The sequence below is a fragment of the Lacerta agilis genome, chromosome 17, assembly GCF_009819535.1.
Source record: "Lacerta agilis isolate rLacAgi1 chromosome 17, rLacAgi1.pri, whole genome shotgun sequence".
NCBI classification, from domain to species: domain Eukaryota; kingdom Metazoa; phylum Chordata; class Lepidosauria; order Squamata; family Lacertidae; genus Lacerta; species Lacerta agilis.
The window spans coordinates 14,612,457-14,624,936 of NC_046328.1; the positions used below are offsets into that span (position 1 = coordinate 14,612,457).

Genomic DNA, 12,480 nt, shown 5'->3' on the forward strand with positions numbered 1-12,480 from the left:
TGGTTGTGGCAAAGGGATCCTCCCAACTCCCCAAATCCCCACAAATTACCGTATGTTACTACTTGAGATTTTTTTTTAAATAACCTCAAAACAGGGTGAGATAGCATTGACTTATTTTAGCTAACAAGCAGTTGTAAAAGATTTAACACCAATCAATAACCTCTGCTGAAGGTTTTGCTTTTCCTTGATTAAAGAGAGTGTTTTTCTCCTAGGAAATTAACATTCCACTCCTGATTCCTGCTCTGCTCAGGCCAAAGAGATGGAAAACGAAAAGCAGGTTTCCTATTTATTGAGCAACAGCAGTCTTAGGAACACAGGAAGCTGCTTTATGTTTGGTCCATTTACCTCAGTAATGTCTACACTGACTGGCAGCAGATCACCCAAGTTTCAGATGGGTTCTCTCCCAGCCCTGTCTGCAGATTGGATCTGGGACCTTCTACATGCAGAGCAGGTACTCCATGACGGAGTTACAGCCCTTTCCCCAAGTCAGCCCGAATGCAGTTCCCAGAGCTTCAGACTCAGACCTTTTATGGCAACTCAACATTTTAAACCAATAAAGCTTTGTTTCCAAAATTTTGGGAAGCCTTCCTCAACTGGGTCCCCTCAATATGTTGTGGACTACAACACCTGTCACAGCCAGGCTGCATTGGAATTGTTTTTTAAAGCATGCAGTGGAATTGTTGCAGCTCTAAACATATGGCCCCAAGCCCCTTCACATCCACTTGTCAGTTATTAAGGACTGGGCTTCTGTATCCTATGCCCATTTAAAATGTGATGGGGGGAATTATTGGCTTGTTTTTATTTTTATTATGTTTTATTATTTTGTGGTTTTATATTCTGATTTTATTGTGAACCCCCCTGAGGCCTGCGGGTATAGGGTGGTATATAAATTCAATAAATAATAATAAATAATAACCATTATTATGGCAGAATGGTTGTGTCTCATGTCTTAAAACACTTGAGCAGCATTCTAAAAAAGACCAAAAAAACCCACCACCCAGTTCAAATAAAGAGTCCACACCACTACCAATAGGACCAGATTTAGAAATGGTAGGGGTGGACTAAATTTGTAAAACGCCTCATGTGAAGGGCACTAGGAATATCACAGGCGGGAGGAATTTATGTCTGCTCGGTCTTCAGGCAGCCTCATTGGGCAGATTCTCATTTCTTGTTGCTATGCTAGCCTCCTCATGATACTCCAATTGTGTCAGGCCAGATCTCTCTGCAGCCTGGGAGAGCTCCACCTCTGAAGTGCACATGTGTGACATGTATGATAAGGAACTGACTTTTATACTATTGTATCTTGTTCCCAATAAAGGAATGTTCCAGGAATCTGCCCTTAACTTCCAGAATGTGATACTCCAGTAGGTAACTAGGTCAAAAAGAAGAGTGAGATCTTATGCAATTGGTCATACTTTAAAGTGAAGCTGTGTAAGGTTGACATACCAGTAGTTCTATGGCACCCATGGGATGGAAGAAAACCTCATCCGTTATCCAAAAGCAGTAAAATTCATTGCCCCAGTTGCAATGAATAAGGCATTCATTGCAACTGGAGCAAAATATTCACTCTGCATTTCCCTGTTACTGGAACCCATCTAATCAGTGAGAAGGGGCTTGCAGGTTTAACAAGCTTATTTAATTCCTATAATTACACACCTTGGGAGTATTATTTTGTAAATATTTGAGAATTGAAGAAGGCTTGTAAACTTATTTGCTCCATCTTGTAACTGCCAGCAGAAGCTGTGAGAAATCACTAAGAAGCCCATTTTTTTGAGAGGCTAACATCCATTTTGAGGTGAGGGTGATTTCCTCTGAGACATGCTGTGGCCCAGAGATTCAGCAGCAGCAGCAAATGGAACATCTGAGGAATGCAGGTAAATCTGAATATACCTTTGCCCCTCTCTAGAAATTCCTATTTCATTGTACTTCGTAAATCACCTTGAGAACTTTGGTTAGTGGGTAGGTTTAAATACTCTCAGACAAACACACAACTTCTTACAACTTCTCTCCCCCAAGCAGCAGTTTATTTTCTTTAATTCCAAAACACTTAATTTAGAAGTCTGGCATCTCATCATCCATCTTAACATGGGCTAACATTGACACTGCGCTGTCAGAATACACAGGCAACTGAACAGCCAAAGAATTTACAAAAAAATAAATCATGATTCTTCAAAACTGCAAAAAAAGCTTACAAGTATCAAAATCAAAACCTCAAGATGCATTGCCTGAAACCAAGTCTGTGCACATAAAGAGTGTAACACAGATTGTTATAGAACCTCACATTTTAAAATTGATGAACAGGACAAAATCAGTTCACATCTGCTTAGAGCCACTTCCATGTTTTGCATGTATAAGATGTACTGCTTAACTGACACAATCCACTCCAAGCAGAAAATTTAAAGATTCAATTTCCGATCAATTCTCCTAAATCATTTCCACTCTTTTATTAACCCATATAATATGAATCAAATGAAACTAAAATGCCTCATTTTAAGTTTCTTCCTGCACAATATGCCACTATGATAAACAGGGCTGATACACCATTTAGTCCAGCAATGCCCATGAAGCCCCATCTGAAGCAGCACCTGGCAGACCTCACAGCTGTGCCAACAATACATTTATGCTTAGCACTAAATACATAGTGTGATCGTGGCAAAGAAGTATTGGTGATGGTGATGAGGTGGTGGTTGATGGGAAGCCGTGATCTGGGAGCTCTTCAATTGTTGCCTTCCCCTGCCTCCTCATCCTGCTGGTCACTTGTCCAGAGAGTGAGGTTGTCTCGAAGGAGCTGCATGATAAGCGTGGAGTCCTTGTAGGAATCCTCGTTGAGTGTGTCCAGCTCCGCAATGGCGTCATCAAAGGCTTGTTTGGCTAGAAGGCAGGCCTGCTCAGGGGCATTCTGGATTTCATAGTAGAAGACAGAGAAGTTGAGTGCCAACCCCAGCCTGATTGGGTGCGTGGGCTGCATGTGCTCTTTGCTGATTTCAAAGGCTTCTTTGTAGGCAGCCTCTGATGCTTCCACAACGCTGTTCTTCTTCTCACCTGCAGCGACTTCTGCCAAATAGCGGTAGTAATCACCTTTCATTTTCAGATAGAAGACCTTGCTCTCATATTGAATGTCACTGCAGTTCTTGATCAAGAACTTGTCTAGCAGGGCCAAAACATCATTGCACACTGTCTCCAACTCCTTTTCAATCTTCTCCCTATATGCTTTAACCTTTTCCAGCTTCTTCTCATTCCCATCAGCCATGGTTTTCTGCTCTATGCTGCTGATGACTCGCCAGGAAGATCGCCTGGCACCAACTACATTCTTGTATGCTACAGACAGCAGGTTCCTGTCTTCATTTGAGAGGGGCTCATTCAGCTCGGTCACCTGCAAATGTACATAGAGATATTAAGACAACCTAATTTGGGGGGCCAAATATACCATCCTCCAAACCATAACACAAGTACAAGTTTCACCCATATCTATTTCAAAAGCCAAAAGAATCTCTGGGCCCTTATGGTTGCAGAGAAACTAGTCTTTCAGCATTGTAAGTTTCATTCCATTAATCCATAGGACAAAAGACCTCTCTATGCTCTATGAACATGGAACACATGAACAAGAGTTTTTCATCCCATCAGCCATTTGGAGGTTTAAAGTAACTCTGCCTTGCACTGATGAACATAGTAAGGACATCATAGGAAGCAGACAATGATTCAAGTATATCTCCACCCTCGAACAGAAGTGGAAGGATTTTACATTACAGTATGTATTGAGAGGACAACATTCATATCATAAGCGCAAAGAAACATCAATAACAGATTACAGGGCTGGAAAATTCTCTTGCACTTAAAATTAAGGTGTGGGTGACTAAGAATTTATTATGTTTATTCCTACACAGATCTGGCACCTTCAGTTTTTATGCCTTCAAAAGAGGCTAGGATAGCAGCTGTGTGAGTTTGCTACAAAATAAATAAATGCCGTTAAAGAACAGCACCTAAGGCCCATCAGATTTACTGAGGCAGAGGATTTGTGGACTTAAAAGTCCATGAGCCCCTTTTCAGTGATTGCTCATAAAAATGTAATCCTTGCACCTTGGAACACATATTCAGCCCCAGTTGATTCATCTTTCACGGGATGAGAAAAAGGATCCCTGCATTGCATAGAGTCACATCAGCTGAGAATCAGAAATGCAGCTATAACTTCCCTGAGTCTGTGACTGCTTAGAGAAGGAATGATCTGGCTGCTAAGACAATGGAAACTGCCCTGTTGAAAACTGGAGGCAGCATGCAGTAGTTAACAGGAGTAGAGCAAAGAGAAATATCTTCTAGCTACCCAACATCCACTGTGGAAGTGTGGAAGGCAAATTAGCCCAAAGTCATCCTGTTGTGGGAAGAGGATATTGCAACTTCCATAAAGAAAAAAATTAGAAGGGTTGAGTGCTTTAAGTGAGCAACTAAGGGAGGTGCAAACCTTACTCAGTATGAGACATAATTAATGCAACAATCAACCAGTTACAAATGTGCAAACCAAGAAGTAATATCACAGTTTTTCTACATTTAATTCAATTTGAGGAAGGAATATAAATGAGGAAATTTTGTATACAAAAATGCATGTGATTTTCCTAAAGCTTTCATATGAAGAATTTAAAACATCTGTATTATTAAAATTGATTTACTTTCATTTCCGTCTCCTAAATTACAGCTAATGAAATTCCCTATATAAGGAATCTGGAAATGAACAGTCTTCCCTCATCTTGGAAATCTAGATTTTAACTCATTGTCTACGTCACAAGTTACGTGGCATGTGGCAACCCTGTCCACTAACAAATAATTCTACTTCTGTCTCTAGTATAAATAGCTATCCATATGTGTGTACAGGACCAGTGGAACACCCTGTACTAAAACCTAGCTCAGGCCAAAAAAAAAAAAAAAGCAGCAAAGCAAAGCACTGCTCCTTTCAGAGCACTGCAAAAGGCTCAATGACAAGCAACTAGTAACCTCAATAATAATGCACTTTTTACCAAATTAAATTCCTTTACTTCTATTCACATTTATAACTCGTTTCACCTTTCATTCTAACAGAATACTGCTCCACAGCTCCTTTACCACAGGGCTAAGGGTGAGGAACTACCGTAGTTTGACAGAAGGGTGTCTTGATTAAAGGAATCCTGCCCCTGCCTGTTACTGTCCATTTGTCTTCTGAAAGGATAGATACAGCTCCACTTTCACAGTATGGCTAACTTCTTGCCTACTAAATGTAGGCTTTATGGGTAACATTCAAGTAAATTGGGCAGCTCTCCACACAATGCTATGCATGCTTTCTTGAGACAAAAATCCTCACCATAAAGCAAAGATGTCTTAAGCTGAAAACCTTTGATTGAAGTTTGTAGATGAGAACCAAGCCTCTGCAAACCTGCTTACCATAGCAAGTGTGGTGGTGTTCTCTGATAAGCATGACACACAGCCAGCAATGCAAGCTAAGGGGTTAAACCTCTGCCGCTTGCTGTCCTTTCATATTCTGGAGCAGGAAAGAAGGGTGTGGATGATTGGACACAGCAGCCTGAAGCTATGCCCAACCACTCTCCTGATGGGCAACATTGCTTGGAGGTGCCACTGCCTCTGACTAGTGTTGCCCAACGACTTATCCTCTTGCAGGTGCCCACTGGGCAACACTGCTCAAAAGCACTCAGAAATCCTCCAAACACATTCACTCTGACCTGGCTTGCTTCCCCCCTCTCTTCCCAGAGACCAAGGGGTAGGGCAGGGGCTTGCATACAAGACAGGGCTGGCTTTTGCACAACGCTGATAAGAATGTGCAAGTTCTCTATATTTCTCTTTGGCGTGGCAGCATGTTCTAATTTCACTGTTTATTAGGATCAGCATCTCAATTTATCAAGAAATGGGGAAGAATATGTAGCAGACATCAATATAAGAGGCAATATAAATTCCCTTGTGAAACATCAACCAATATAATTTCAAATGGGGAAAATGTTCAAACCACACCCCACCACCAGCAAGATGACCCTGTTTAGACATGCAGAAAGCATTAAGGTTACCAGCATGGTTAAATATGGCTGCACCTGAACTAACTAGTAGCACTGATTTCAGCAAGACACAGTTCTAAATGGATGTCCTTACCCTAGTATCAAACCATGCTATACAATGTTGAATCTGTTCTAAAACCAATAATTAGTATGCAGAATTGTAGTAAAGACTCCCATCACTTCTAGTCTCCAAAAAGATGAGGCCAGAGTAAGACAGAATCAAAGCAGCAGTTGAAAGTAATGATGCTATAACCATTTCACAGTCCTACAATAATAGTTTGAGCCCATCACATACCGGTAAATGGAAAATTATGCCAACAAAGATGACATTGCCAGGTACTGTGTTTTGTAGAGTGAGACAAGCCATCCCTTCTATTAACAAACATGCAAGCCCTGTCCCCATTTTATATACTTCTCTAAGCACCTTGGCTCCAAAATCTAAATTTTGCCTGAAAATGTATTCCTCAGCAGAGGCTTAGACACCCAGGGCAAGAATGGAGCAAATATGTGCTAGCTGTCACCATTAACACAAACCACAGGGTGTTGACACCCTCTATGCAGAAGGCCAGAGACCTCTGGAGTATGTGCACACCCTGCTTCCTTGCAGTGCACCTAGTGATTCGTACTGCAGGGCCCTGGAGATGGAAAGCAGAAAGCACTGGAGAATGATAGTGCAAATAACTAAGCCGCACATTAAAATTAGGGACTTCCTCCCAAACCATGTATACAAGGGACCCCTCTTGCACTCCCCAGACCTTTACATTCATCACCCCATGACAGAAGCACTATCAATACCCTTTTCCTCCCTCGCATAACAGAGCCTATAAGAGAAATCCCTAGCGGAGGTTCTTTCTTTTACAGATAGCCCTAACTCCCCCTCCCCCAATCCTTCTCTTTCCTCCTTCTCCATTTATTTTATTTTTGCACTTGGTTTTAAAAAGGTCCCAAAGGAACCTATAGCTTGCCAACATTTGTGTTCCTTCTTCACAGCCTTCACCTAGGAATGTTCTGCATGGTGCCCCTTGCTATCAAGAGTCAGGGTGTATAGTCATTTTAGTATATGTAAAGAATAACTCGTGCAAATCTAGTGCAATTGACAACATCCAGATTTAAGGCAGACGCCTTTGAAAGTCATTTCCTATATCTTTTGCCTTGGGACAGGTATCCACACTCTGATCTCTTTTCCCTCCCTGTTTCCTTTCTTGCCTCTCTAACTCTTAAGTAAGTTACCCCACACTGCTTCAAGTGACATGGATGTTTTTTACTCCCCTTTTTGTAGTAAACTGCATATTCAATTACTCTAAACACTGCACTGTTGTCTTGAAGCTAATTCCCCCTCAGAAAACATGTTTGCTGTGATGCACTGCAACCCTTGGGTAAAGATCCTAACACATGTCATCGAGGTATGCATGTGTACTACTATACATGTGTAGTCATTCTGGAATCATGAAATTGCTCTTTTTATGGTGGGAACTTCAAAAGTAGGTCAAAAGCACACAGGAATAAACAGCAATCCAACCCCACAAGATGCCCCAGAGCTGCAGAATTTACATGTCAGACTATTGCTCAGACTGACAAATAGATCTTGAAGCAAAAGTATCCAAGAGTAGCTGTTTTAAAGACTGAATCCCCACTGCTACTGAAGCCTGCCTCAGAGCAGTAGGGTGTGCTTGTGCTACAGTAGCTCAGGCTCAGAGTCAGCATGCGGCAAGACAGATGGGCAGAAACATAATCATCCAGCACTGCGACTATCTCCAAGGTTGTGCAGAGGAAAGAATCTGAGGTAGAATCAAGAGTGTTAACAGACAGGAAATAGGGAGGAGGGGGTGAGCGTGCAAAATCCCCCTGCAGGCAAAAATGGGGAAACTGGGTAGTCATAAATACCATTGTCAGCATACTTTCATGGAAAACTCATAATGCCAATGCATGAGGGGAAACCCTCCAAAGAACTCTGTTAATTTATTTTGGTCCCTTGGATTTGATGCTCACTAGAGTAATAAAGAAGAAAGTGAAGCAGATGCAAGATAGCAGAGCAAGGATGAATGCTGACCACCTGGATCACAGAGAAGGTAACTGACATGCTCCGCATTTACATGCAATCTGGTATATTTTTTGGTGGGCCAAATAAAAAGAAGCCTGTACAGTGGCAATAAGAAAAGCAGACTTGTATAAGAATCATGTGATGTTATAGAATACTATCAAAATTTAATTATATTTTAATCCTTTTTATGCTGCTGAATATTGAAATGACAACAACAAAAGGCAAAAATAATTCTGAACCAGTCATTTGGAAGGTTATTGAGGCAAGTACCATATAAATACTGTAGAAAAGGAGGCTGCTGGAAATAAGGGAGATGGATAGCAGTATGGCCAAAAGGCCCTTTTTCAAAGTGGTTCAAGATGTTTTAGAAGCAGAGCCTCATTAGCATGAGGGACAAACTGTTAGGAAGCTCTCCAGCAAAAGCCACATGAAATAGAACCCTTTGACAAACCTTGCAGAGAACTGCTTCCCAGCCAGATCTGCCCTATGGCTCAAATCAGTCTCCATCCCACTCAAACAGTGCCCACATCCCCATTGCTCCACCTTGCCGCATGGCTTAGGGCTTGTCTTTTCCGGCGCACATAGACACGCCAAGCTGTTAAAGGGCACTCCCTTAGTGCACTACATACACCCACTCCATCGTTGACAATGCCCATGTCAGCTGATAAGCAGACAGGGAGGGAAATGATAAAATAATCTGACTAACCCCACCTCAAGAAAGCCACACACACTCCTGTCCTGCCTAGTCACAACATATGTGTGGTGTGTTGAGAAGACTAAAAGGGGCTAAAAGACCCTTCCCCTTTCCCAGCTCATTCCCAAAGGATGCAGACTAATAGGCAGCATGCCTTAGAAGGGAGGCTGAGAGTAGAGATCTGTTCACGGGCTAGAACCAGTTCATTCTTTTACAGAGGATCCTCACCCACAACCCAACTTCTACTTTCAGAGGGAGGGCTGAGGAAGGGTGGGAGACACCTGGACCAAGCCTGAGAGAAAGGGGCCACAGCAGCTGATTCAACGGATAGCACCCACCACCTCTGAACTTCCCTCTCCCAGCCTCTTCCCAGCTCCAACTACAGAAAAGAAGAAGAAACCCTCCTCCCCCAGAAAGGCTTCCACAATACCCTATTAAGATCACTTAAAAGAAATAAAAGGGGGAGGCAGCCTCAGAATAACAAGAACCTAAAAGAGACAGGTATCGCAAGGCATCCGCCTTAAGGGTTAGGGGGACTAAGGAGAAGGAGGTAAGAAAGGGGGGCGGACACATCTGCAGCGAGGAGTCTTGGTCACCATCGCCGACCCGCTTTCCTCCTCCAGGGGGGCGGCCGCCATCCTCATCCTCCCCGTGGGTGGGTCTGGCGGTGGGTCGGCGGCAGCAGCAGCAGCAGCCCCTTCTCCCTTCTTCTTTGCTCCCCTCGCTCGGTCCACTCACCGCTTTCATGGCCGAAGCCATGTCGTCGTATCGCTCCGCCTGCTCTGCCAGGCGGGCTCGCTGCAGCAGCTGCTCGCGGTCGCTCATCGTCGTCGTTGTCCGGGGGCTGAGGCGGAGGCTTGAGGTGGCGGTGGGGTCGCTAGGCTGGGGCTGTGCTCGCCCTTCCGAGGCGAAGCTCCTTTCAGGGCCGGCCAAAGACAGAGGGAGGCTGAGGCGGCGTCGGCGTCGCCACAGAAGCAGAAGCAGCAGCAGCAGCAACGGCTCTCCCTCCTTCGCCTCCTTTTTTACCTCAGGCAAGAGAGAGCGCGCACTCTTTGACTGACTGGACCGACTGGCTGCTTCGCGCACGCGCAGCTTCAAACGTCTACTCCCTCGCTCTCGCGCGTGCGCGCTCCACACACCGGCCAGCGCCCGACAGAGACTGAGCCCCCCCCCCCACTCATCCACCTACATACATACACACGCTCACTGCATGACACTGTGCGCATGCGTCAGAGAGTAAAGCGGTGCCGCTCAAGGGAAAGGAGAGCAAGTTGGATTCATCGCTGCGATATTATATTTTTTTTTAAAAAAAGCTGCGCGTGCGCACGCTTGACGAGGCATCCCCTTATAGTAAAAAAGCGGGCAAAGTGGGCGGAGCCAAGAAGACCGCAAGGGAAGGGAGGGGTTGCGGAGGGCGCGTGCCCGTGCGTCAGCCCATCAGTCACGCGCATGAGCCGCGGCTGGCCCCGGCGTTCTATTTCTAGCTGACGTCATCGGCTATAAATAGTTCCGCTGCGCTGGACGCGGGAGTGCGCGGGGCGGGGAGAGGGAGCGGTAGAGGGGAGGCAGGAGCATGCGCGATAGCCGTGCTGCATTGCAAAAGGGGTGGGCGGGCATTGCGGAGGGAGGCAGGGCGGAGGAGGAGGAGGAGGAGGGAGGTGTCCCACGAGGAGGGTTGTTACATCTAGAGACTGACCTCCCTAACACCTCCCAAAAGAATCTCTCCCTCAGCCGTGATACTCAGTGGTCTCTAACTCTCAGCCTGACCTACCTCGCAGGGTTGTTGTTGCGAGTGTGAAATTGGAGCGGGAAGAGCTCGCTGAAAGAAGCGTAGGATTTGAAATGTTCTCTTCCAAGTTTACTGGGAGTTTTTTCGGGAGTGCCTTTTACAGGACTCATTGTCTGTTCTCTTCTGCAAAGAGAAGCCCTTCCTTGCAAAAAGGTGGCAAGAGCCTTTCGGAAGGTAAACAAGCTTTGCCTTCCAGCTATTTTGAACTAGGACTCCCACATGTCGCAGCCTATACAGTAGTCCAAAACGTCTGGAGGACATGAGGAAAAGTGTTTGTGACATTAAGGGCAGCAGGTTGGGAGGCAGATATTGGCCCTGGGCTCAATGTTCCCCCACAAGCCTGAGTGAAGTGACTTCCGAGCCTCCAACTCGCCTCCGCCTGGCTTGCACACTTGATTTTTCCCCCCCTCGTTTCATTTGCCGGGAAAGCATGACTTATTAATGCACAGCTTGGCTCTAAGTGCCCATTCCTCCTTCTCCCTGGCACTCAGACGTCGGGGCTGTAGCCTGAGCCAGGAGAAGAGTCACCCCCATCTGTTGCCATGGTTCAGGAGGAAGGGAGAAGATGGATATATTTGTCTCCGGTTGCTAAAGGCAAAGGAGGCAGACCAGCCTATCCGCACAGAGCAGGACCAGGACTGTGTGTGCAACATCAGCTCTCTGGTGGGACCACGTCTGCACGTTCTTATATATCGTCATTGTAGGGGTTGTCTCTGGGAAGGGCTGTCCTCCGCCCCCAGTTCTTTTTTTGCTAGAGGATGATGGGTTAAGGAGGAAGGAGAGGAATCAGCCCCTTTTGGGGTTTCCCCCCTCAGTTTCCCATTTTCCTAATCCTCCACATCAGTTTACAATTTTTGTTCAAATCCTCAAATTCACGATTTCCACTAAAATAATTCATATATTAGAGGAATCACATACAGGCATGTATTGTTGTACACTTTTTTTGGATAAATACACTGCAAAATAATGTGCAATTACCATTTTCAAGTCCTCACCAAAATTTGTCAGCATTTCAGGGGGCATGTTGCCTTATACTGTATACTTTTTTGTTGTTGCAAATAATCTGCTGTAATAAAATGCATTTTTTTGTATGTCATTTCCTCTAACATATACCTTTTATACACACTGTTGTTGAAGACCTAAATCCAGAGTACAAATTTCAAAGGACCCCTGCTTTTGGGGAATGAGAATTAGGTTTCCATTAAAACGGCACCCCCTAAAGAAAATTTTAACAGGTGTCCTTAAGACAATTTGCATGAAGTCTCTCTGTGTCTCCAATTATAGGTTTGAAAGGAGGGCAATTAAAAACAAACACCTTTGCATAAAAGTTTGCATTGACTAATTTCTATGTGTAGGCATCTCTGGGCAAATTAAGGTGTGTGTGATGAAAATTACCAGAAAAATAAGAAATCAAGGTAACTTTATAAAAGAATGGAAATAGTTTATTGAATATTTACAAATAAATTGTAAACAGATAAGGATATTGGCAGGATTATTGTAATAACCTTCAGTTTCATAAGTGTATATACCCGGTAATTAAAAATACCAATCTTTTCAATAATTGTAAGAAAACCTAGAAAGAAATTAAAAGGAATATGGAAAGTTGGAACAGATTAGGGCTGACGCTCTGCGCCAGAATATCAATAATTAAAATGAACATTCTTCCTAAAATGATCCCTATTATTGACAAGTTAAAGTGCTTTGAGGAGTGGAGAAAGGACATAACAAGGTTAATTTGGCAAAGCAAAAAACATAGGATCAAATTTAAACTGCTTACGGATAGGCGTGAAGGGGGGGGGTTGCCTAGTCAAATCTTAGATTATATTACAAGGCGGAATGTTTAGTGTGGTTAAAAGATTGGGTAATGCTGGAAAATGTCTTAGACTTAGAAAGCTTTAACAGGTACGGCTGGCACGCTTATCTTGAT

The 12,480-nt window shown here is 44.1% G+C and overlaps 1 protein-coding gene across 1 annotated transcript; it reads right to left on the bottom strand.

Moving 5' to 3' along the window:
• Positions 1 to 2,002: 2,002 nt before the first annotated feature.
• YWHAH (tyrosine 3-monooxygenase/tryptophan 5-monooxygenase activation protein eta) lies at positions 2,003 to 9,906 on the bottom strand. The gene is made up of 2 exons (XM_033174469.1): positions 9,503 to 9,906; positions 2,003 to 3,373 (listed from the first exon to the last, which is right to left on the bottom strand). Exons 1-2 carry the CDS (start codon positions 9,587 to 9,589, stop codon positions 2,717 to 2,719), a joined length of 744 nt encoding a protein of 247 aa, XP_033030360.1. The 5' UTR covers positions 9,590 to 9,906; the 3' UTR covers positions 2,003 to 2,716.
• Positions 9,907 to 12,480: the final 2,574 nt, after the last annotated feature.

Bases quoted from the DNA above. Each gene is read 5' to 3' on its own strand.
- YWHAH (XM_033174469.1), bottom strand. From the start codon at position 9,589: ATGAGCGACCGCGAGCAGCTGCTGCAGCGAGCCCGCCTGGCAGAGCAG. The intron at 3,374-9,502 runs GTGAGTGGACCG...GTACATTTGCAG, and splicing joins TGGCTTCGGCCATGAAAGCG to GTGACCGAGCTGAATGAGCC.